Genomic DNA, 25,206 nt, shown 5'->3' on the forward strand with positions numbered 1-25,206 from the left:
ATCCAATACCATTCTCAAAATAGGTTAAAGATGTATATTCATAGATCCAAAGATAAAGCAGAAATCAAGGCTAAATCAAAAAAAAAATAATGATGCCCATGTGAGTCCCGTAGGATCTCTATGTAGCAGCCCCGAAAGAAACAGGAAACAAAAGGAAACAAGCAGACAGACCACCATCATGCCTCGAATGCAAAAGTCTCCATATTGGAATTGGAGACATGGAATAGAAAGACAACGCCATGTAGATGAAATCCCACCCGGAGACAAGGAAAACCAAAGGAAAGAATAAATAACGAAGTAACAGATACAGAAACAAAACGGTCCAGTCAGGCCGTGGCCACAACAAAGTCATGAAGAAACACCCCCAGAACAAGGAAAGGGAATCAAGAAGGATAGTCGGAAATGGAGCTTGGCGAGGAAAGAAAATGGAAGCATTAAACACCGGCGCTAAATATTCAACCGGTTTATGAATTGGCACAAATTGCCAGGTTCTCTATCTTCCCTCCTCATGAGAGATCGAGAGTGAATAGAAGAATAGAGAGGTTGGTTGATGTTGAGGTTGTGGCTGTGGCTATGTTGAGGATTATAGGAAACATCCAACTCATGTCGTCCTTATACACCCTTAACAACGACTGTTCGCTCGCTATTCAGTTTATCTGCATTCCGAGCGTGAGACTCCTTCTTGCAGTCCTCCAAACCGGTGCAAGAGTGTGCCTCGAGCATACGGTGCTTTGAGCAGAAGTGGCCATGGCAGAAACTGCAGTCACCAACGATTCGCTGAGCGGCCTCCTTGCACTCCTTGAAGTTGCATCGGGGCTTGCGGGTAGGGGCCATGGTGAATGATTGAGTTGTAGAAAGTGGTAGTTGTGAAAGGAGGAGTTGTAGGAAAGCAGTGGTTTTCACGAGGAGGAATCGGAGGATCAAAAGATCAATTCACTTATGTGATTGTGACTCTGTGACGTGTTCTAAGTTGTGGACCGAGGTAGGTTTGAGATAAGCGCTGGGGCGGAGAGATAGGCGTTTCAAAGCGAAGGCAGCGGCTAGTGGAACAGGGTTGATGTTGATATGCTGAGGCTGATTATGTTTCCAAATAAGAATGAATCTCTTTCAAAGGCAGGTAGATGATGCGAGTTGCAAGTTGGAGAAGGGAGAGGATAGAATTGGGGACGTTGAGGAGAGTTGGGGAGAAAGAGGAGAGGAATGATGTAAAGCAGCTGAGGGGGTCCAAATGGTAGAAGGTGAAGGGGGCAAAGAAGGGAAATGAACATACCTTAGGGGCGGCCACGTATTATATAGAGAGAATCGGAACGGACGGGAGAAAAAGAAGGAAAGTCAAACATGGATTAAACTGGTCGGCTGAGTCAGTTTGAGGCGTGGAGAGTGACGGAATCAGTCTGGAGGCGAGCGGGTCCGAGAAGGTTCGATAGGCTCCATTCTTTAATACGGTCAAGCCCCCATTTTTTTTTTGGGCTGCTTGGCCCGTACCCCGTAACTACTGGAACTAACCTAACCTAGGTGCACTATTAACGGTATCCATCTCATTTAATGGCCTTTTTTAAACTTGAACCCCCCCCCCCTTTTACTGGCACCGACTCTCGGCGTGGCGTAGTCTCTGGTCCTTCTCCCCCCTACTATGACTTATTAACTATGGTAAATCAACCCATCAACTATTTATTTTATATTATTAATTAATTAATTAAATTAGTACAATAAAGTTAAAGAGCGTTAGCAATCTTAGTACTATAATTGGATCCATATATTCCATAATCACCATACATATAACTATACTAGATAGTATCCATATAATAGACATGCTTAGGTATCGATTCAAAACGCATTGCATTGGCTTTTGCTTTGGGTATCACCTCTAATCTACTCTACAGTGCCCAGGTGCCACTGGCAGCCCTGATGAACACCTGAACCCATGCATGTGGGGGTTCATGTATCTATAGTACCACCCTAATTGTACGGTACAACTGCACAGGACCATGCCCCCTTTTTGCGCTTCCTGCGCCTTTCTCGCACGCGAGCCAACTAGCTGCCCTTCAAGCCTGATCGGGGGATCCAATGATCGGAATGTGTCCGTGCGAACCTTGGGTCCTGGGTCCTGGGTCCTGGCAGGGCGGTTAATACATCTACAAGTACTCCGTGCTCCGGAATTCCGTCATCTGGCACGTTAGTCCTTTCACACCGAGGAAGTTAAAGTAGCCCAACCAAAACTGGTTCCCCACCCGTGGGACCGAGTCATGTACGAAGTACTGTACAAGTACATTGGAATCAAAACTAAAAATCAAAATCAAAATCAAAATCAAAATTAATACTCTGTGCCTCGATAGGCAAGTGCTGTATAATGCACTCTACCACCTGAAAGATCCACTGAAAGGAGAATGATGATCCAGCACTACCAGAGGGTCATTGCGAACCATACGAATACCCTCACCTGACAGACCAAGACCACTCCATCACGTGGACCCATTCAATCACCCTATCTCTATCTAGTATATCTATAGTACTGATTTTACCCTGTACATATATGTACGGAATACCCGAGATCCAATTCACATGATCTAATCCGAGAACGAGGAAATCAAACTCGGGAATTACTAATCGCGGCTCCTGGACTGGAACAAGAACCATTAACTGGATACCCGTTTCCCACCCTCTGCATTGCCTGCAACCTGCAGTTCTGTGTAATCTACCCGAGGAAGAGAAACTTGAAATGGCACCAGAGTTTAGTTCCACCATGGTGCCGCACACCGCGCCACCCACTCACTCGGCAACGCAGTGGCAAAAGAATGGAGTTCATCCGTTAGTAATATGAGTATGACTCTTAGCCACTGATGTAGGAAAACCTGATAGGGGATTTAACTAGACTTGTTTAAGCACCACACCATATATCAGATACCACATTACATACTTTAAATGCAGATGCAAATACAAATTAGACCAGTCTCCTTGGTCAATGCGCCTGAAATGAGGCACCATGATCTGCGGGGAGCTAGTGCTAGTCCGTCATCCGGGAACTAGAATCGACCACGTAGTAACCGTCCTGTACAGTGGTCAATTAGGTGGGAGAACTCGAACCTATAAACTGACTAATTGTGTTTAGTAGGTAGTCGATCAATGCTGCCCATACGCCCAACCTAATCATTGACTTTTTTCTTTCTTTCTTCCCTTGCCTTGCCTTGATTTTGTATTACACAGATTACTGTACCTACCTAATGCCGGGTACTCCATGTACGTACGGAGTACTCCGTACCTACATACTTACCTGTGATCTATCACAGACTCGCTTAATACATACAGTAACCCTTCCTTCATAGGATTCTCTCCTTTAGGCCCTTTGCATCTGCATCTCTCCACCGCTGCAAAGCCCGGCCCGTTGCAATTAGCGGGTCATCCGGAATCTGCCTTCTCGGTCTACGTGTCTAGGACCCATTTTGAATCCAATGCCGCCCATGAAAGAAATGAGTACTTTATCGAAATAATTGGTTTATGGACTTTGATCAAAGAACCCAATCCAACGAGAGGGGAATGGACGAAAGGTGAAAAAAAAGAAAGAAAAAGAAAAGAAAAGGTTAAAAAAATTAAACAAAAAAAAAAACCGCCCGAACCCTACATACCTGGGCGCCTTGTATCTGTCTGTATGCGCCGCGAACCCCGTTGCCCCAACCAAGCGATGAATGAGAATGAGAATGAGAATAAGAACAAGAGCAAGAACAAACAGTTAAAAGAAATTTTCGACCCGGCCGATGTCTTATGCGCCAACTTGGTTTTCTTTGCTGGCATCCGGTTCTAAATAGTCTTCGCGTTCGGCGGCTTCGTACTCACGAATGAGATCCATGACAACCGCACGGGCTTCATCGAATTCGCCCAAGCCATCTGCGAAGGGTGCTTCTTTCTCGTATTGCTGGATGAACGCATTGCGTTTGCGGAGCGGGTCGTATTGCTGGACAATTCGCTTGAACAGCGTTGCTACAGAGGTATGGTTTGCTAACATCAGACCGCTGACGCGATTTGTGTGTTGCAGGTATGGTGATTTCTTTGTGAGTGCGACCTGGATACTGGCGGGGCCCCATGGGATAAAGGAAGCTAGACGACGTTCGCGAATACGCAGAAGGGACTTGTGGACGTCTGTGGGGTCGGCTTCGCCTTGGATGATGTTGAGAATGCTCATGTAGCAACTTGATTTGCTGGGGTTAATTGAGACCATGCGGTTCTTTGGTTGGAGGAGGCGGCGCATCACGTCTAGAACGGTTGTCTTGCGCACTGTCTTGGCTTGCTCGATGTTGTCGCCGGTGAATGGGGTGTAGGAGGTGACTAAGAAATGGGTGCGTGGGGTTGGGATCAAGGACGCAATGATTCCTGCTAGGTCGTTGTGCATGTATCCTGGGTAGCGGAGGGTGGTGGTAGAAGCCGACATGACAGTAGATACCTATTTCGTCAGCTTGAGATACATGGATGGTAATCCTGGGCTTGGATAAGCTTACAAGTTGATTAGTTTGGTCGTAATTGGGCTTCTGGACATGGAGACGATCTGCAACGATGCTTGCTAGAGCAAGGTTATCCAAAACAACCTATCGAGACATCAATATACAAGTTGCGTGAAGGCATCAAGAGATCATTACTTACCACAGAGTCGGCATCTTGAGTCAATCGGCGCAGCGTCAATAAACTGTTGTAAGGATTGACGACCACATCGTTGGAATCCGAAAACACGGAGTATGTCTGAATCAGCTTCTTGGGGAAACGATCATTCATACGCTCCAGCAGAAAACTTCCCAAGCCAGAACCTGTACCTCCTGCAATGGAATGTAACAACATAAATCCCTGTCAAAGTCTGTGAGCCAGTCTATCCCAAGGTGTACACAGGATTGTAGTATAAGACCAACCTCTAATGAGTCACTTCCATCTGCTTCTCGATCAATCATATCAAAAATCTCTTCCTGGACACCCTCTCCTGCCGCATAGCCGGCACCCCAGTTGTTACCAGCTCCAACACCATTTTCTCCGATAAAGAAATTCTCCGGGTTGTAAATATTCTTGTACGGGCCTGATTGAATGCTGTGAAGAACCTGTTGTTGGGTTAGAATGGTTTTCTCGACCGTGCGTGTTTTCGTTGCATGTTCAAGTAGGAGAGAGTTCATACTCTAGGCTCTAGATCGAGAAGAATAGCTCGGGGAATGTATCGGGTATCGTCACTCTATCAAGCTTCTGTTAGCTCTACCGGGCAAAACAAACCTAGACAGACAATCCACCAAAGTGGTAGATTATGCCCCATTATCCAGAAACATACCTGATAGAAGAAAACGTCCTTGCGGTCGCCGCCTTCTGTCGCAAACTCCTCCAGGTTACCATCTTGGCTGATTCCGTGCTCCAGGCACAGTTGCTGCCAGAACTGGCTACCGACTGTATATGGGGTCAGCAAAGCTCATAGACAGCTTTTTATTCCCTTTTGGTCTATGTTCCTCCCATGTTCTCTTGCTGATGGGCTATAATGGCGGGGGCTCGTCCGTCAAAGGCTGCGGAGATGCACATACCATTGTTGCCGCACTGGCCGGCTTGGATCGTGATGATTTCCCTGGATTGCCGTCAGAATTAGTTGAGGTTCTCTTTGAAATGTTCATCGGAGGATACAGAGGCTCTCACCTAGGCATTGTGGTCCACTGGTGCCGTTGGGAGAAAGTTGGTTCACGCGTTGTACCGCGTTGTTGCGGGGAACTTTTTGGCTTGAGACCCGAGCTGCCGCCTCAGGCACCAATTGAGTTAGACATCAACATCACTATCCAAGCATTCTATTGTCATGTTTCTGGGCTATAATTGCATTGTTGGTGGACTCTGATCGATGGACTGGAATCTCTATAAACTCTTATTTCCATGCAATAATTTTATACTCGAAAATTCAACGTTTCAAGGTACTTTTAGATAAAGAGAATCAATGGCAGCATCAAAATCCCGCTCGGCACAACGTCACTAATGCTCCAACTCCTGCCACGACGCCATCCACAATTCTTACACGGTGACCTTCAACATCTCCATAGACCTGTATACAACCTTCTCGCACAGCCTGTTCCATGCCTGCCATACCTGCACATCCCATGCAAATGGCACCTACAGGAACTGGCGAGTCCCGAAGGAGCTTCTGTGTAGCATCAACAATCCGTCGTTTCACTTCTTGAGGCTCGGTTGTATGAAGCTGCCCAGCAGTCAATCCAGTCGTGCCAACTCCAGCGAAACGGGAAGATGTCTGAGTGGTGCCGAGCATGCTAGAGACAGCTTTGCTCAGCTCATCTTTCCAGGCACTACCAGTAGTCACAATCCCAAACGATTCCTTGGCCTGGCTCTTCTCTAGCTCCCCCTGTGCCACAAAATCAAATGCGCTAATCAATGACAGGGATGTAGTGACGCTAGCCTCGAAAATTCCGGTAACGTATTTCTTTCGTGATGATGGATCGGCGTTCTTCAATTCTCGGATTTTCTGTCGCAATACGCCTACTAGTGGGTGGGCCGAATAGCACGCCACTAAAAAGGCATCAAATTGCGAAATCCGGTCCAAAACTGACCAGCAATTTAGCGCTGACTGCGCCGACTCTTTGCCGGAGTTGATACTCGCGATAGGCTCGTAGGTCTTTCCATTTACGGTCACGGACTCATTGGGCGCTGTAAAGTATTCAAATTGGACATCGGAGTAGTTGAGTTGGTCAAGTATCGGCTTGAGACCATCGGTCATATGTGTGGAGGTATTGGGGTTGATAACCAAAACGCGAATGGGGTTGTCATTGCTATATGTGGGTGTCGCCATTGTGGTTGGTTGGGGGGGAATGAATAGTCTCTCGCAATAGAGCTTGGGAATTGGGCAATCGGCTGCCTTAGAAATGATAATAATTATAACCTCGCTTTTACGCTGCGGTCGGTTCCGACGAAAAAGGTATTGCGCGATGGCTTTCCCGCTGTTATCGACAATCGGGTCACTCCGCAACCCCTCCCCCGCTCTGAACCAGTTCTCCAATTCCCAACCTCAGGCTAACACATACATACACAATAACCACCTGCAATTCAACATGCCTCTTATTGCTCAGAACCCCCTTCCTCGCGTCATCCTCGGTCTTATGACCTTTGGGCCTACTGCGGAAAAGGGTGCTCGCATTACCTCGCTGAATGAATACAATAAGTGTCTCGATTATCTACAACAGCAGGGATTCAATGAGATCGATACTGCTCGAATCTATGTCGATGGTGAACAGGAAGCCTGGACAGCAAAGGCAGGTTGGAAAGACCGTGGTTTGTCTGTTGCCACAAAATGGTATCCTAAAACTCCTGGCTTCCACAAGCCTGATGTCCTGCGTGAGAACCTCGAGAAGTCTCTCAAGGAGTTGAACACCAATCAGGTCGATATCTTCTACCTCCACGCGCCCGATCGCTCAGTTCCATTCTCGGAAACTCTTGAGGAGGTCAATAAGCTGCATAAAGAGGGGAAGTTCGTCAACTTGGGTCTCAGTAATTACACAGCATTTGAGGTAGCCGAGATTGTTACTCTTTGTGCTGCGAAGGGTTGGGTTCGTCCCACCATTTATCAGGCCATGTACAATGCCATCAGTATGTGATAACGTCTTTATATAACGAGAGTACATTGAGCTAACCGTTTCTTCCCACAACAGCTCGCAATATTGAGGTGGAATTGGTTCATGCCTGCCGCCGCTATGGCCTAGACATTGTTGTCTACAACCCACTAGCCGGTGGTCTTTTCTCCGGCAAATACAAGACAAAAGATATTCCCGAAGAAGGTCGCTTTAGTGCTAAGAATCCTGCTGGAACCCTTTCCCGCAATCGCTACTTTAAGGATGCAAACTTCGAAGCCCTCAGCATTATCGAGCCTGTGGTTGAAAAACACGGATTAACATTGATTGAGACTGCTCTTCGTTGGCTCCACCACCACTCAGCTCTCAAGGTTGGTAATGGTGGCCGGGATGGTATCATCCTCGGCGTTAGCAGCTTCTCTCAACTGGAATCGAATATCCGTGATGTGCAGAAGGGCCCTCTCCCTGAGGACGTTGTGGAGGCACTTGAGAAGGCGTGGTTAATTGCTAAGCCATACTCTCCAGTTTACTGGCATCTCGATTTAAAGTACACCTACAATACCCAGGAGGCCTTGTTCAAGCCTAAGGCTTAGATGGAGACTCTGGAACATAAAATTAGCCGTTGGTTGCCTGACTCATTGCACAAATAATTAAATTGACAGGATGACGGAATCATTCAGCTTGCCTGGCTTCCAATGATGCTAGTCCTTTTGAACTAGATTTCCATCGTAATTACTCACTGAGCTGAGGCCATCTGCTCTAGGTGATGGCGTTCCCATGTGCTCCTAAAATCACATACGTACTCTGTAGATATCTCATCACCAGATTTTCATACGCCTTGTGACTAATGAAATTCCAGAATGCTTCCAGTCAACAGGGCATATGTTACCGGTTGGCCATGTGGCCGCCAAGAAAACCGGCTCGGCAATGAAGTAAATCATGTATGCATCGTTCCCAAGTTTCCAAGATTAGGGACCCAGGGGGCTTTGGAACGAGTCAGGCGGTGCTATTTTAGGTCACTCGACAGGACACCTGAGACTGGCGGGCCGCGCTAGGCCGTATATGGTTTAGCGGGTGGCAGGGGCCATATCACATAAGCCAATTACCAAAAGCGGTATAGGGCCATCGAAGGCATGATGACGAAGGCATCCATTCCCCGGGATTATTATTGACCTTCTCCATTTCTTAATTTCGTGAAATTGCCCGTCGTCTACTCAGCCTGTGTTGCACAAGTTCGTCGGTATTTTCCTTTCCGAACGCATCTCGCTTTGCAGCCCCTCCATGCGGTCGCAACCCCCTGTACCCTGTTTGTCCAATATACGTGGCCGCATTTGCATTCGATTAGGCGGTCGCATGCAAACCTCTCACTTCGATATCATACAAGCCCAACGGCCAATTTGAGTTTGGAAATACCCACATAACCGATAACTCAAGTTCTAATCAGCGCATTTTTTTGAATGGGTTGAACATCCCTGGCGTGCTAAGGTCCTTATCTGTTATCTTGGCTAAGCAAGGGTGACGAGTGAGTGGACCAAGTGGTCTCCGATTATCTCTGAGTTACCCCATTATCGCGAAAATCCTACGTGGCAAACCAGACCGACGCAATTGTGGCTTCGGGAAACATCGAACTTGAAGATTCGCGGGTGAACTCTGCCCCGGGCCCGGATCGTAATTGCCAGGATTCAGAAGACGACATGGCTACCAGTCGTCCCCCATTGCACCGCCCTACGGATGGCCGCTCGCAACAACCGTTACTCAAAGACGATCGCAATGGCCGTCTTTCGAGATCTAGTTTCGACGACGGTGATGCAGAAGGCAGGCCCATGTTGCACCACACCCGTCGACCTACCATCCGGAGTAAAAGCCCGGAATACGATGCCGCCCAAGCGACCCGCAAGAAGTACATGATTGCTTTGGGATTTCTGTTACTAAGCTTGGCTAGTTTTGTGGTTCAAACAGAAACTGCCGTGTATATCCAACATGAACTAGGCTGGGATAAGCCGTATTGCATGCTGTAAGTCTGGACTCGAGCCTAAAACCGGGGAGAACCGACCCCGCGGATTTATTCACTTTCCTCTTATAACCCATTAATATCTTGGACTTGTACGGAGTAATTGCTTATCAAATTCGTTCCCATATGCAGCTATATTACCCACGGTTCCTGGGTATTACTCTGGCCTTTTCAGTTACTCATCCTTCGAATTCAGAAACGAAAACTATCGTGGGAAGCATTTTGGCGCCGCCATGTCTCTCTTCTCCGGAGTACAGCCCAGATGGTAGAAACGCAGGAGGTTCATCTCAGCGCTCGCGACTCCCACCGCTCACCGGTCGTATATATGCTCAAGACTACTGCATTCGTTACCAGTGCTCTTACAATCGCCGGTGGCTCATGGTACGTGGCTGTCAATTTGACTACAGCTAGCGACTTGACGGCGATCTACAACTGCTCGGCCTTCTTCGCATACGCCTTCTCTATCCCGCTTCTCAAAGAGAGACTACGACTCGACAAAGTATTTGCTGTTGGTGTGGCAATCATTGGCGTGCTTGTCGTAGCATATGGTGACCGACCAGACAAGAAGGTGTCTAAGGGCGGGACAACCAAGGCAGATGGTGAAGCTCAAAGCAGATTGGTTGGCAACGTCATCATTGGTGTTGGCAGCATCCTCTATGGCCTCTATGAGGTTCTATATAAACGATTTGCTTGTCCACCAGAGGGCACAAGTCCTGGTCGCGGTACGATATTCGCCAATACGTTCGGCAGTTTGATTGGAGCCTTTACCCTTTTAGTATTATGGATTCCGATTCCTATTCTGCACTATCTGGGCTGGGAGGAATTCCGCTTCCCTACTGGTGAGGCGGGCTGGATGCTCATTATCTCCATTTGTTCCAATGCTAGTAAGTCTATGCCACTCAACTATTTCTTGAAAACACGATACTTACTATATTTCAGCATTCTCTGGATCCTTCTTGGTTCTTATCTCCCTTACATCTCCCGTTTTATCGTCAGTTGCTGCGCTCCTGACTATCTTCCTCGTTGCCATTGTCGACTGGCTCCGCACCGGGCAACCTCTCTCTTTCGCAGCCATTATTGGAGGTATCCTAATTATGGCTGCTTTCTTCCTCCTGAGTTGGAGCACGTATCGTGAACTCCAGGAAGAACGGAGAAAGCATCTTGAGAATGACCAAGTTGAGTCTGAAAGTGACGAATAAACGACTAGACTTTTTGATGTACTATTGCCTTTTTTTTTTGTTCTCTTTTACTTTTGATTGTTGAGCATCTACTCAGACATTTTGTCATGTCTTGTACAGCTATAGCCCTTTAAAGGACTTTACAACCCTGGATATATGGGTGCATACATTGGAACGGGCGCATTTTTCGCACGACGTTCATTTCCCGCACAACAGCGCGGAGTCTAGTCCGCCACTCAATCACCCTAGGAATCGTAGACGCCCTATCTACTTGAGATGCCACTATGAAGCGGCAATTCCTCTGCAGATGGTTCCGGGCTTTGTTGTCAGCTCATGGCTGTTTGGGTGTGAGACACCTATCATTGGCCCGTTGAACTGTCAACGGTCCCACGTCTTCTACGTCAGCCTACAGGAAATCTTGATACCTCGCATTAAGGAAATGATATCCGTTTTGAAATCCGGATTTAAACTAGCGCGGAGTCAACTCATCGTATCATCATGCTATGTTAATCTAGTCTACTGAGCCTTTCTCGGTCATCTCCCCACATATAGAAGACTATTTGGATAGACTTTGAATTATTCTAACATTTCGTTCTCCTACTACTTCTGCTTTTATCAAAGTGTTTTTTCTAATTAGCATCTCAACATGGCATCAGCTCAACTTCACCCTTTTGATACAATTTCCCCAACAGATATCACCAGGGTAGGTTTCTCTCTCGGGAAGTCGGTTCTTTTCACGCCACCGAAGGCTAAGATTTTCTAGGCTGTTCCCTATATCGGAGTCCCCGAAAAGCATGCATGTTCAGGACTGGTAATCATATACCTCTTTGCTCAGGGGAGAAGATTCCAACCCAGGGTAGTCGTTTGGATATGACCCCCATATTTCATCATGTTGTGGCTCTTGCTTTCAATTAATTGCGTCGAGTCGAGATATTAGGATGGGATTGGCGGCAATATCCGACTCAATATCACAGCTCTACGGTACCGAGATTCAACCACATGTTGAGACGTGCTCGTTTAAATTACTGGATAGACCATAATTAGAAACCTGGACTCGTCGTTTTTTTGGTTCAGACGCAAGCGGAACATGCTAGTCTCTGCTGGTACTCGGCACTTATGATCGACAGCCCTGGAATGTTTTGGGCACTGGTATGGCGTAAATATTGGGGACCCACTCCAGATGTCGTGGTTCTGGAGGGCGCGGGCCGCGGCGTGCCACTATCCGCGAGATATTGAAGTACACCGGCAATTTGAATGACCACTGTCAAATCGAAGTCTTCGAGCTTATTGAACTATTAGAAACCACTTTAATGATTGAACTTGGACTGTTTCAAGTAGTTTCGTCACAACAGACTGGTTGAAGGCGCAACAAACAACAAAGTTGTTAGCGGGTCCAACGCTCCGTATCACACAACAGTCCGCTTGTATTTCTGCGGCCCATGGTAACGTGAGGAGATAAGTGGCAAGTTCGTCAGTTCCTTTATTTTCTATGATCAATTTATTATGACCTCAAGCTGGAGAACAGGTATTGCAGGCAGCCAAATTCCCCATAGGATCTCCCATTATGCGTATGTACCAATCCAATCTAGGTAGAAGTATCCACTGACGAGCATGCCGCATGATGTTCCTGAGCCAAGGAATTATCGAGAGGATGTACGATGACTTGGCTGAGAGCGTGCTTGTGGAGTTGTACAAGAATCCATCTGCAAAAGTTGACAAAAATACTGGCGTTGACGCCGCTGGCTCCATTTTGCAGGCCCCACCCACCATGTTCATGGGAAAGAGATGGAGCGAAACAAGAATCAACGTAATCTACCATGGCCAAAAATGAGGTATGTAGGTGAGACCGCAACACATCTAGAGTCCAAGTTTTACTTATCATCTTGAATCTACAGGCTTTGTGTCGCTTTGTCCATAATTGTATAAGAAGGCATTGACTATTGTCTTACTTCAAGTTACGGAACTGCAATGGTGGAGCAGGCAATATTATGCAAACTAATACTAGGATCAATCAATGGCATACAACGTACCCACAGTTCAGCTATGCTCCAAAAAGCCTCAATACAGCACGAATACCGTCTCCGGGCGGGTTCAAGTTACTGGTTTTCCGTGCCAGCTGAAAGTCAATGCCCCAATATCGGTATGAAGATCGTTTATGAATCCACGGATGCGAACAATGACTTGACATCAATGATTTTGCTTAGAAAACCTGATTTTGCTCTGCTGCTCAATTATTTAAAGCGCGGCATTGACACATTAGTTTTGCTTCGCCACTTCCCACGAGAACGATCTTGGAAGAAATATTCTGTTATCAAACTCATTCTTACATCTTGAATATGTATTGCTATCAGTCAATGCCCCTTGTCTTCGCAAAGGACGTGCATCACTAAGCCAGAGGAATGGTGGGAGCGCATTGAAGCGAAGAGTAAAGACTATGAATCGCTACGCGTCATCAGCTTGACTCGAGTCAAAGACCTTTAATCGCCATGGGCTCATGAATATGTCCAATTCATTGTCGAAGACATTGTGTTCAAAGAGCGAACACGTATCTACGCGGAGCGTGGCGTGGGATGCTGTTGAGGTAGTCCCTATCTCCGCGCTGGACGTCAATCCCTTTACTCGGTGGATGGAGTGACGATTGGTTACAATGAAAGTAAAGGTATTCATTTCCCAACCCCTGGAAAGGAGGAGCCAAGTCAGGACAATGGAGACAAGAGCTTGCCAGGCCGATGGGGTAGGGATACTCTTCGTGATCTGCCTCTTCCGTTGGAGGCATTTTTTTACCCTGATGCCGAAGCGAGACCGACCATCCTTGACCTGGCTCAGACTATTGGGCTTGTTAGTCAGAAAGGCGGCACGTATAACCTTCTTGATCACAACTGCTTCTGGTTCGCCTATACCTCGATGAAAGATCATGGACTCAAGCATAAAATTCCCCCCAAGAAAGTGTATAACAACTGGGGTGGTGGGACTGGTCGGATCAAGGATCTCTACTCGTATCATTACACTCTAAAATATAAGGAGAAGTTCATGGTAACCGATTGCTCCTATAACATCGTTATTATCTAATTGATGCTAACATCTCAAACAGGAAGAAGCAGAGGAATTCGATAAGATGAGAGCGGGGCCTCTCGACCGTGCACTGCCAAATTCTCGTGGGGTTACAACGCCAATGAGCCATGTTGCAGCTGTCAAAGACTTCTTGCTGGACTCAGATACCATGGAGAGTTATTAGCAGGTTTTGGAGGAGAACGACATCTCGGTCACCCCAGATAGTGTAGGAGCCATTTCTATCTAGATCAATTTCTTTTGAGTATTAGCTAACATAAATGTTCTACATAGGTCAAAGAGTATCTTGATCAGGCCACCGAAAACGCGGAAAGGGAGGAAAATCAGGCTGCGGAGTCAAGATATATGGAACAGGTAAAATCCATCCTGACAGGCTGTTGAGAATAAACCTAATATGGAATTATAGTTCGATAAAGAGTTCCGTGACCTCGAAAAGAATGTTTTTGGTGCGATGAGCGAGGAGCAGAAGAGCAGTTTCTACGCAAGAGTCGAGCACGATCTCGCAACTTCGGTAAGCTGATGAGAATTTCTATGGAAGAATGAATTTTGTGGGCTAAGAACGATTCACTTTTAGGCACCAGATGGTAGCGGTATTACAGCCAAGGACCTTGAGCTCGACGAGCCATAGGCTAGACAGTACTACCTGGTTTATGAACTCATGGAGATTCTTGCGAATGAAGTCCTTGAGGCAGAGGCGGGGACTAGTTACAGATGATTTTGGAAATTCTCTTTGAGTCTTGTGGTAGGTCAACATGTTCGTTAAGTCAGATTGAATAATACTTTGAATTTGGATTTGGATTTAAACTCGGTATCATAATGGAAACTGTATATTCAGGAAGAAAACATGATACAGTCACTTAGTACGGGGGGCCATAGCGGTCACAGGGAAAACCCCTATTTCGGCATATTTTAGACCAGCAGAAAATTACGATACCTGCAACTTGAATACAGTTAGTATATCCCTATAGGCCCTGAGTATCATGAGCTTAAGCTTCAAACCTGCTCTCTTTAAGATATAAATTTTTTTGCTTTTGAAACGAACTTACTAGTATAATGTAAGATATATTCGCATTGGTCTCTCCAATCATCTTTCTACTTGTCTTTCCAATTGCTTTCTTATATATGTAGAGCTTACAGTACAGATAGCGGTGTAATAGGCGATAAATATTAATATAGGGCCAAGGGGGTTTTTTCCTGCTGGCCACTATGGTCTCCCGTACACTTAGTAGTGAGGGGATTGCGTCGTGGATCCGGAATCGCTCTGGACCACTTGGTGTTCGCAAAGAGGATCTGTTGTTTGGCATACATTGGGACAACGCATAAACCCTGTGTGGAGGATTGGCCTGTCATGCCTGTGGAGAAAATGATGGTTTCTCTCAAGCCCATTAACCTTTTTACGGGCAATCCAGCGCTTGTGCGTATCAGTACGCAGGCGGATAATCAAAGTAAGTTGGCTGGTGGGAGTGAAGGGTTGGATGAAAATTCGTCAGACGTGTGTTGCCCCAGGCTGTGAGGTGAACTCTTTCAGTTACATACCCCTCTATAGCAAAATGAGGCCTACAAAGAGCACTTCAACAAAGAGGACTTCAATTTATTTCTCAAATAGAACATTCTCTTTGATTCACAAATAATCCTATTACCCAAGCATAACTCAAAGGAGTCTGGTTTGAATATTCGTGGTCCCCTTCTTCTTCAGTCTAAAACTCTTTGTACCCACCTCCTTTTCTGATCTATTTTGTCTTTCTGACATGCAACGCACAGCATGAAACAGTACCTATTATTGGCGACGTGGATAGTTGTTTACAATGCGTTTGTTCACATCTCTTTCATAACAGCATCACCAGAAATACTATTCAAGAACAAGCACTCTATTCAAGCTGCTATCAATAGTAGGTTGTTCTACACCCAACAATAGCATACCATCACAAAGGTGAAAGCCATGATTCTGTTTGGCCAAGATGAAAGGCTCATGATGCCTCATCCGGAAGACTCGACTATAAGAGGCACCCATCGCCCTCTACAGCCTTGGTCGTCATCATTCGCGTCAGCAATCAATTCAAGGTATAGGCAACAAATATCAAAACCCAATTTCCTAAGTATATGAGGCAACGGTTCTATTCCCAGTTCGAACTATCACATCAACTTGGACTTACAAATAGCAATCATCAGAACTACATCCATTCATTTGACTCTTTAGATTTCCATCTGAAAACAAGATACACTAATCTAATCAAAGTCAAATCTCACCTCCTTTCAACTCTACCGTCATCATGGATGCAAAGCTCAGAACATCCGTTATAAATGATTTCCAATTTATCCGCGGCGACTTCCTATTTCATCTTCAAAGATACGGCGAAGGCCAAATTGAAGACAGAACTCTCTCCGACATCCAAATTGAACTCCGCCGTTTACGAAACACCCTTTCTATGTGGTCACTAATTCCTGGGAGTCAAGGAACAGGAAGTCTGACTTGTTTCGAGACTCGCTGCAAATGCCTTGCCGATGCTACTGAGCAAATCGCCGATACTTTTACTGACGGTCACCACAACGTTACCGAGTTCGGATTGAAAATGTTCGAAATGCTCACGTTACAACTTGGACGGCTTACCCTTGAGGATTCTATTGGTATTGATGAAGAGGCAGGTGAGTGGGCTATTAAGGCGGAGATGGAGCAGCGAAAGTGGGAATCGAGGAATCCTGCAGACGATACTCGGAATGAGACCATGCTTCGAAATCTCTGGGCTCGAATGCATTTCAAGATGATTTGTCCTTGTCGGCAATGCTTGGACTTTTTCATCCCGGGGAATGGGCAGGTGCCTCTGAAGGCGATCATTGTTACTCCTCGGATCAGCCCTTCTCCTGAGGTTTTCTTGGTGGATGGGTGGGAGGAGAAGTATATCTGATGCACAGGTATCTGTCGGGCTTTGCAGATGCAATTTTTTCATGGTTTGTATTTCTTTCTTCTTGTCTCCCCGCCCCGGTCTTCTTATTCTAATGAATCACATACTGCATAGCGTTTTGTTTTTGGAGGCCTGAGTTACTCTTGCTGAGTTTGAGAGAAGCATATATTCCATACTTGGTGTAGTTTTTTTCTCATTTCTTCCAAATTTTGGGTAAGATTGCAAAATTTCATTTGTTCGAGGGTCATATAGAGGAATAAAGCACTGGTTAGTCTTTAGCCGGTATTCTTAATGAGATTAAAAAAGTCTAATAGAATCCATCTTGGAGATGTTCTTCTGGAAATCAAGGGCATCTAGTACTTTTCGAAATTTGATTATAATATTCGTGAACCCGCAGTCATTGAACCTTGGGGCTACTACTACAAGTAGTAGTACCTATACTACTAGTACTTCATTGAAGTTGAATCCCGATCACTGGCATACACATACACTATATTCGCAGTGGATGAGACCCGAGTCGCACTTTCTGGAAAAAAAATTTTAATCCTTAATCTTCGGGTTTCAGTAAATCATAGTTAGCTCAATGTTAGTTACCGACATCCATCCATACTATTGATGTAGGTTGTGATAGGTCGAACGGTGACTGGATACTATATAGTAAGCGGATTGTTACGTAGTAGACTACTCCAGGGCTAGTACATACTACCTACTATTATACACTTTAACTTCAAGTTGAAGTTGGAACCCTGGAACCCTGGAACAATCCACTGCCCGTGACAACCTTGGGAGAGTCACTATAAAACGCAATATATCCACTTTAAAATTGTCCGATATATTCCCGAGCCAACCTGGAATCAGCTGCCCAGGTGGCACTCCCAACTTGAAGTCTGCAGTGAAGCCCGTCGGACATCCCGAGAGGTTAAGGGAAAAAAGTCTAAAATACTGGGCCTTTCACTAATTTAGGATTATAATGCGAAAATCCCGAGGTGAATGTTAGATCTGATATCATGACTTGCAGTCCCTGAGCCCTCTTTAACCATTGAAAGTTTGGTTGGCGGCTCCGATCGCGGGCCCGTCTACTTGAACAAGGGCCATTCTCCACAGAACTGTCCGTAGATGTGAAGGGAACTACTGTTTAGGGCCATTCGGCATACCGGAGAAGATCAAGCCGCATAAACCTTGAAAAGGCCACGAAATGCATAAAATTACTGTATCTTAAAAGCGAATCGCCAACACCTCATGTATGACGAGGCCTTTCTGCCGGTTGATTAAGAGTGGCGATTGCATTATGGCCGACGAATCACATCTCCAGTTTTCCATACGCGTACATGTATTGACAGTTTCAGGCTCCGAAATCTCCTGCTGATCTGTTTTGGTCTTATCTGGTCGAAATCAGCACTGTAACCTCATGCAATCCCCGTAGGCGATCATTTCAGCCGACAGGGAAACAAAACAACAACAAAAAAAAACTTGGCTATAAGAGAAGTAATGTAACTTGAGGAACTCTCGAGCCACACAAGCCCCGGCGTTTGATGAGTCTATTGGAATTATTTATTGATTGTATCCCGGATCACCCGTTGCCGCCCCAATTGGCTTCATGACGATCAGCCCCACGCGTGCGCCTTTTTTCGAATGGACCAACCCACATGCAGTTTTGTATGAGAAAGCGGGTCGGTGATTGGGCCACGATATGGACTCGACGCTAGGGATAACGACAAAAAAGCAGATGTGTTTCAATCGCCCTGCACACGCCAGGAGGAGCATAAACTAGCTTTTCTGGCCGGTTCAGCTGAGTACTTTGGTCTTGGGTACACTCCATCCCTGGACCAATAGGCGCTTCGACCTCGCGCTGGATTCCACTATTTATATCCGATCTCACTTGTGCCAAGCCCCACTGATGGGCCAGGCAATCTCCCGGGCAATGGTGTCCTCCGCTGGGCTCCATAATCAAAGACAGGTTTGATCGTTGGGAGATGATGTTGGGTTGGTAATTGTAGATAGATGTATGTACCCGTATGGAGTACGAAGGACACTAGGTGCAGATTAGGTAGGTCGTGTACAATAATCAATCTCATTAGCGAGATTAGTGAAACAAGAAACAAGCTTAATATTCTCGGTACTAGTCAAGACAATGTACCACTGCAGAATTTAGACCGAGATTTAGTGTAGATTTTAGTAGATACGACCACGCAATGCATTGTCCCTGCTCCCTCCTCCTCTCCCCCTTTGACTTGCAGGTTCTTTTCCCCCCCAGCGTGGCGTCCGAGGACCCACTGTGTCAAGCGAGATTTGTCTGCCAAGTGATTGGCGGGTTTGGCTTGATTGGTCCTGTCTTTAGACTCGTTGGTGCCTGCAACCCACTTTTTCTCCGGATGTGTGCGTTCACTCATTGGGTACGGTCTGGTAGACCCCAGGATCCTTTCGATGGGCAGTGCTTGGGTACAGGCACCGTTCGGCCCCAGTGTCTACAATGATGGACGAACTACTCTGGTTACCTGGTGGCAACCAGCAAAAGTCATGACGTCCTATATTCCCCGCCATTAGATCCAGCCAAGATCACTGGGAGAATAGGATTTGACTGACAGATTTTTTTGATCTGTTGTGAATTATGAACGTTGTGTGTTTTACTATAGGCCAGGATTATGGTTAACAAAGAAAAAGCTTTCTTTTTTTGTTGTTCTAACTTTATGCGACCGATGTATGTACCTACAGGAGGCTTAGGCGAGGCATAGGCGCATGGGAGACAAAGGGTCAGGATGGCGAAGACGAACTCAATACGAAAGAGATTGGTTCCCAAACTCAAATGTTACTTTAATGTTTTTTTTGGGTTTAGTCCTTTTCAGCCGAGTCAAGGGCGCCAGGGAGATCTCGCCCTGGTTTTAAGCATACATAGAGACGGTAGTACGAATTGTACTTATCAAAGTTCGCATTTCGGATTTCAGATTGCCTAATTCCAGAGAGAGAGAGAGAGAGGATTCAGCTAATCCAGTAAATGCAGTAAATGCAGTAAATCTCCATAACCAATCTCTTTTCTCTGTTCGTAATCTCCCCTTGTCCATCATTTGCCCAACGTAATTGGTCCGCGGCTCGGATGCAACGGGTAACACGCTTGTATGAATACGCTCGTATACTGCCCCGTACAGTAACAGTTGAACCTCTCCCCTCTCTCCTGCATTTGTTATTCCTCTCTTCGCCATCGCTCTCCTCACAACGACTCTCCTGTCCTTCCGACTACTCCCCCTCTCCTCCTCCCTGGCCTTCGTCGTGGCCGTCCGTTCCTTATTCTCTCGACCTTGAGAGCACCCCCGGTTTCTGTTATTTACTCAACTTTTGCTATTGGATTCTGCCTGGTGCGGAAGATTCAAATGACCTTTGTTCGAGGTTATTAGACTGACCTCCAGATTCTTTGCGACTTTCTCTTATCGACAGGGAAGTCGAGCGATCTGGAGGTCTCTTTGTCCATCTGGATCTTTTCGACTTGTTGATTTTGTTTCTATTCTGTTATTTTTTTGGTGGTTTTTCTTTTCTTGCACAGCATTAATGGCTTCGATTTCTTTCCCCCCGCAATCCCAGTCGGGCTTCTCGCAGCATTTCGACTCTTCGCCTCCCGATACATCGTCGAGTCGTCGAACCAGTATGCCTCATTTGCCAAATCCACCATTCGTATTCCCGGCGCGCGACCCGGACGCTCCAGCGCCCAACCCCGAGCATGCGGAGCAGCGAACACCACCGGCTCTCCCAGCATTTTCATTTAATCCCGGATCCGGATCAGAACCACCTTTGCCCCCATCACATGTACCATATCGACCAAATGGCCATCGACGACGGCCGAGTGAGTTTGTTGGGGACAATCAGTTGGTTACACCAGGCTCAGGGGATGCGGAGAAGCGGGAAGAGTCTTCTCCTCCGACCCAATCGAGTGTTCCAGCACCTGGTCCTCCAAGAGGTCCCGGGCGACGGCATCATGCTCATCGCCGCTCTGCAGCAGTTTCCGGAGTCGATATGAACGCCATCCAGAAAGCGCTCGCAACAAGCCAAGGTCCAATAAGCGCGCCCAATACCCCCGGAGACCAGTTATTCGACAAAGGAAATGAAGATACTTCCAGGCCACTTTCCTATTCGGCTGGAAGCACTGGACGCCCAACACCTCCCGCCTCTCCTCAATCCCCCCCTGCCTCCTATATACCACCAGTCCCGCCGATCCCGCCAGCTCTTCAAGCCGAAGTAGCCATCCCAATTATTCCGAACAATGATGACGTTGAAATTAGCCGTCCTGTTTCTGCGGTCTTTAGCGAGACGCCAGAAAGTCCCCCGGTTGTCCAATCTGAGCCACTGCAAGTTCCAACTCCCCCAGCTGAGAAGCGACCGCAGCCAAATCGCAAGTCAAAGCCACGCCCGAAAACCGCCGATGCATCGTTGGCATTCGATTTTATGCAATCTCAACAAGTACCGGATGTGCCCAATGTCAAACGTTCGAAGTCAACGGGGCATTCCCGTTCCCGCAAGAGTAGATCGGCTGCGAATTTGCTTGCGAACCAAGGTGGCGATGATGCTCATTCAACCGACACTTCTCGACCATCTTACTCTGATGATGGATCCGAAATGTCCAGTGATAATGAAGATGACCACGAGGATGATGACTCTTCACCCAAGAAATCCCGGTCAAAATCGAAGAAGAAGCAAAAGCGTGTTCGTTCCTGGGCTGGTGCCATACTGACCCGTGGGAAAGGCAAGCGCCATGCGAAGAATGAAGGCGAAGCTGTTGAATCGCCTGAGAAGGTGAAATGTAAGAACAAGGAGAAGAAATTGCCGCCAGCATTGACACCTCCAATGCTTACGCGTACTAACTCAGCGGCAAACTCGTTCATGGAAGTTGATTTTGATAATGACGATGTCGTGGTTCTTCGAACTCCTACCAACCCAGAAGGCCCTGTATCATCGGTCCAAGACGCCCAGGATAGTTCCCCTGTGCCTGCACCCTCTCTTGAGAGTTCGTGGAAACCGAGAAGTTTCTACGAACAAACAGCACATGATGATACTCTGAACAGCCCAGTCATTGATCTGGATGCTGCTCTGGGTCCATTTAACACCCCAGATATGCGCCCTCGGGAAGGGGGTCAGAGCAAATTTTCCGTGGCAACGCAACGTATGTACAGTGGTGGTCGACGAGGTGAATTTGTTGGCCCAGAAATGCGCTATCATCGCCGTACAGAGAGTGCACCTGTTATGCAACCTTTTGACCGTAGCTCTTTGGGCCCAATTCGGCTAGGAGGTAAAGGAGGCGCAGAGACTCCAGATGTTTTCGATGAAGAAGAAGAGGATGAGTTCCTGGCTGCGAATCAGTCACCCAGGAACGGAAGGATAGCCCGAGCTGAAGATCACGTACCAACACTTTCAGCGTCTTCTGAAGGCCATAAGCCGTCTTCGGAGTCAGTCAAGAGTACCACGAGTGCCGACACTCTGACACGGGCACCTGAATCCAATCCTGCCCAGCCGGAGGGCCTTGGTATTCAAGCTACCGAGGAGCTTGCCAGCTCGAAGGAAGTCCCGATTGAGGAGAAAGAGATTTCAACCCTACCCCTACCCGTCATCAACCCATTCGCTGGACCGTCTTCGCGAGACCCAGCAGATAGCTTGAAGCCGGAAAAGCCAACATTGAAAAAGCTAGCGCCTCCGAGTCCCGATATCTCTCCTCGATTCCTAGCTGTTGACAAGCGACCATCTACATCTCCCAATCAGCTACCGCCCACCATTCCGCCATTCTCTCTTTCTGCGGGCGTGTCGCCCTCGGATTCTTCTTTTCCATCCCCAGATGCGCCACGATTCTCTGACCGCAACTTTTCGAGTCATTCTTATCAGACCCTTCCAACGGATTATCACTATGCCTCAGTTGAGGATGTCCCATCCTTGACGAGCAGCGCATCTACCAATACCATGAACCGTTTCTCTGCGACTTTCTTTCCTCGAAGCCGCCTTTCGACAGACAGAGCTGTGTCATTTTCAGCTGCTGTTCATCGGCGCAGTAGTCAAGCCAACTCTTCTAAGAGGTCTAGCTTGGCTAGTCTCTCGAAGCTGGTTGGCGCCGGCCACTCAGAACGAAGCAAACTCTATCAGGAGGAGAAACCACCGGAAGATGCACACGAAACATCTAGGAAGAAAAGCCGTCGCATCACCCGGTTAATGCATTTCTGGAAAGGAAAAGACAAAGAGAAGTCTGCTACCGAGCCGTCTATCCCAGAGCAGCCGGTATGACAGTCCTCTTTTGGATCTTGATGCATTTTTTTTTTGAATTTCATGGCGCACATATCTCGGCATAGCGATATCCTCACATCGGTTTTCCTCTGCGTCTCTTAATGTCTCGTCTTCGCCCATTCTTGCTACTTGAAATCTTTTCATCTTTACCGGTCTGTATATATTTGACTCCGGGGTTTTTTTCTCATTACTTTAACTACATCCTGCTGTTCGGCGGTCATTCCATCCTTTATCTGTTGTCGTCTGATCTCAGACTTTACATTACGAATCTCTTTACTTCCAGACGACGGATATTCCATGTCTGAGTACGATATGTATCACTTTTCTCGTCTATCGTTTATGTACCGGTCTGAGTGAACCGGATTGATTGAACCTTCTCTACGATCGTTGTCCTCGGACCCTCTCTTTCTATCTTTCTTCTCATCCTCTCCCGTGGCTGATGACCCGGAATAGTATTTGGCGCCCTTCCATCTTGGATGAGGTCTATTTTTATCCTTGCATTCATATCTTTCTGCTATTTTTATTTGGCGTGGACGTGTATCTATCTATTGGCGTAGTGGCAATTTAAACCTCCGATAAGGTACGATAAGCCAAAAAAAAAAGTTGCTTCAACTCCAACTTCCCCCGCGCAGCATTTTCAGTCCTTACTCTGTCGACTTCCGATCCATAAAGAAAATCTATTATATATATAATTTAAAATTCTCTATATTGCCTAAAATGCCAGGCCCTCGACAAGGAAATCGCAGAGCAGACCGAGACAACGATTTCACAAAACCAAAACCTCAAAAACGCACCCCCAAACCCTCAAAACAGCCCGATCGCAAACCAACCGCACCAGTCCAACAACAAGATCCAATTCCTGACGAAGACACCGGCCCAATTGACCTTTCGTCCCAAATTCCGCTCTCCCTCCAACAACTCCTCCTAGATGTCTTCAAGACCGCCCTCCTCACAGAACAATCTCAGTCGATTCCCGGAGTCGACGGCCCCGCCGAGTCTGGAACCGAAACCGAAACCCCACCCCTGGACATTAAGTCTTTGATCCAAACTATCAAGTCTCATCTTTATCAGAGAGATTTTGATTCTGCATTCACGGATGCCGGCGAGGATAACCTGCGCGCTTATGCGTTGCGCTGGAGTGCTTCGCGGGCATTAGGGTATGCGGGGCTCTTTAAAGGCGTGCTGGGTTGGATGCGCGGACATGGCCCTGCAGATGCGGATATGAAACCCATTTGTAAGCTAGGTGAACTATCCAATGTACGCACTGTGTGTCTTGGTGGTGGTGCTGGGGCGGAACTCGTTGCTCTAGCTGCAGCATGGAGAGATATGGATTTTGGAATTCCAGTTGACTCGCTTGCTCAGCGTGCTGCTGATATATCGCTAGAGCCCCAGAGCGAGGAAACACAACCAAAGAGTACCAGTGCATCTGATAGGAAGACAGTATCATTTGTAAACTCAAAGACCCTTTCCATTTCTGCTGTTGATATCGCAGATTGGTCAAGTGTTGTGGACAGGTTATCGAAGACTATCGTTTCGTCTAATGTGCCTTTCCCGTCTACATCGAGACATAAGCCGCCTCTTATAGCGCATAAAGAGGATTTGGACATCTCTTTCCGCAGAGAAGATCTTTTGGAGATCTCTGAAGATGCGTTGAAGAATGTTCTTCTAGGTGATGACCCTGGTTCATCTGCTTTGCTCGTTACGCTTATGTTCACACTCAACGAGCTCTTCTCTACTTCCATGTCTAAGACTACGGGATTCCTGCTTCGATTAACGGAGATTTTGCCCCGTGGATCTGTACTGCTTGTTGTGGATAGCCCGGGTAGCTACTCGTCGCTGAAACTTAAGGGAAAGGTTGATGGCGAGGTGCAGGAGAAGAATTATCCGATGAAGTTTCTTTTGGATCATACGTTTAGTTCTGTTGCGAAGGGGAAGTGGGAGCGGGTTTTTACGCAGGATTCGAAGTGGTGGAGGCGTGAGGCGGCGCGGTTGAGATATGAGGTTGGTGAAGGTGCTGGGCTGGAGGATATGCGATTTCAGGTGCATATTTACCAGCGTTTATAGAAAAGTTTTGGACTGGGCTTTAGGCTATAGAGTAGGATCGTTTTTTCTAGTTTTTTTGTATATACTCTTCGAATTACCTGGAGCACCTGGCTTGCGTGCATCATTTTACCTTGGGTCGAGATCTGTAGTAGTAGGTTCTGATATAGAGTAGAGGT

General features: G+C 46.9%; 9 protein-coding genes across 9 annotated transcripts; 6 read left to right on the plus strand and 3 right to left on the minus strand.

The window, feature by feature from the left end:
* Nucleotides 1-612: 612 nt before the first annotated feature.
* Nucleotides 613-834, minus strand: N7478_000976 (AN1-type zinc finger protein TMC1; the record flags this gene model as incomplete). Its single annotated transcript, XM_056917191.1, has 1 exon — nucleotides 613-834. The coding sequence occupies one exon, from the start codon at nucleotides 832-834 to the stop codon at nucleotides 613-615; it is 222 nt and encodes a 73-aa protein (XP_056785071.1).
* A 2,923-nt stretch (nucleotides 835-3,757) lies between these two features.
* N7478_000977 (gamma-tubulin mipA) lies at nucleotides 3,758-5,657 on the minus strand (the record flags this gene model as incomplete). Its single annotated transcript, XM_056917192.1, has 8 exons — nucleotides 3,758-4,435; nucleotides 4,491-4,577; nucleotides 4,633-4,830; nucleotides 4,893-5,075; nucleotides 5,150-5,203; nucleotides 5,297-5,409; nucleotides 5,541-5,581; nucleotides 5,650-5,657. 8 exons carry the CDS (start codon nucleotides 5,655-5,657, stop codon nucleotides 3,758-3,760), a joined length of 1,362 nt encoding a protein of 453 aa, XP_056785072.1.
* A 290-nt stretch (nucleotides 5,658-5,947) lies between these two features.
* On the minus strand, nucleotides 5,948-6,802 carry N7478_000978 (aspartate/glutamate racemase family protein; the record flags this gene model as incomplete). Its single annotated transcript, XM_056917193.1, has 1 exon — nucleotides 5,948-6,802. One exon carries the CDS (start codon nucleotides 6,800-6,802, stop codon nucleotides 5,948-5,950), a length of 855 nt encoding a protein of 284 aa, XP_056785073.1.
* Nucleotides 6,803-7,061: 259 nt separating this feature from the next.
* On the plus strand, nucleotides 7,062-8,170 carry N7478_000979 (aldo/keto reductase family protein; the record flags this gene model as incomplete). The annotated part of the gene is made up of 2 exons (XM_056917194.1): nucleotides 7,062-7,596; nucleotides 7,659-8,170. 2 exons carry the CDS (start codon nucleotides 7,062-7,064, stop codon nucleotides 8,168-8,170), a joined length of 1,047 nt encoding a protein of 348 aa, XP_056785074.1.
* A 688-nt stretch (nucleotides 8,171-8,858) lies between these two features.
* On the plus strand, nucleotides 8,859-10,787 carry N7478_000980 (DMT family transporter; the record flags this gene model as incomplete). The annotated part of the gene is made up of 4 exons (XM_056917195.1): nucleotides 8,859-8,883; nucleotides 9,135-9,591; nucleotides 9,721-10,472; nucleotides 10,528-10,787. The coding sequence occupies 4 exons, from the start codon at nucleotides 8,859-8,861 to the stop codon at nucleotides 10,785-10,787; spliced, it is 1,494 nt and encodes a 497-aa protein (XP_056785075.1).
* Nucleotides 10,788-13,670: 2,883 nt separating this feature from the next.
* Nucleotides 13,671-14,463, plus strand: N7478_000981 (uncharacterized protein; the record flags this gene model as incomplete). The annotated part of the gene is made up of 5 exons (XM_056917196.1): nucleotides 13,671-13,799; nucleotides 13,858-13,956; nucleotides 14,109-14,189; nucleotides 14,242-14,346; nucleotides 14,410-14,463. 5 exons carry the CDS (start codon nucleotides 13,671-13,673, stop codon nucleotides 14,461-14,463), a joined length of 468 nt encoding a protein of 155 aa, XP_056785076.1.
* A 1,642-nt stretch (nucleotides 14,464-16,105) lies between these two features.
* N7478_000982 (uncharacterized protein) lies at nucleotides 16,106-16,738 on the plus strand (the record flags this gene model as incomplete). The annotated part of the gene is made up of 1 exon (XM_056917197.1): nucleotides 16,106-16,738. One exon carries the CDS (start codon nucleotides 16,106-16,108, stop codon nucleotides 16,736-16,738), a length of 633 nt encoding a protein of 210 aa, XP_056785077.1.
* Nucleotides 16,739-20,275: 3,537 nt separating this feature from the next.
* On the plus strand, nucleotides 20,276-22,987 carry N7478_000983 (putative cell wall proline rich protein; the record flags this gene model as incomplete). The annotated part of the gene is made up of 1 exon (XM_056917198.1): nucleotides 20,276-22,987. One exon carries the CDS (start codon nucleotides 20,276-20,278, stop codon nucleotides 22,985-22,987), a length of 2,712 nt encoding a protein of 903 aa, XP_056785078.1.
* A 717-nt stretch (nucleotides 22,988-23,704) lies between these two features.
* N7478_000984 (25S rRNA (uracil2843-N3)-methyltransferase) lies at nucleotides 23,705-25,051 on the plus strand (the record flags this gene model as incomplete). Its single annotated transcript, XM_056917199.1, has 1 exon — nucleotides 23,705-25,051. The coding sequence occupies one exon, from the start codon at nucleotides 23,705-23,707 to the stop codon at nucleotides 25,049-25,051; it is 1,347 nt and encodes a 448-aa protein (XP_056785079.1).
* Between the last annotated feature and the right edge of the window lie 155 nt (nucleotides 25,052-25,206).

The sequence above is a fragment of the Penicillium angulare genome, assembly GCF_028827245.1.
Source record: "Penicillium angulare strain IBT 27051 chromosome Unknown utg000001l_segment0_segment0, whole genome shotgun sequence".
In the NCBI taxonomy this organism is placed as follows: Eukaryota; Fungi; Ascomycota; class Eurotiomycetes; order Eurotiales; family Aspergillaceae; genus Penicillium; species Penicillium angulare.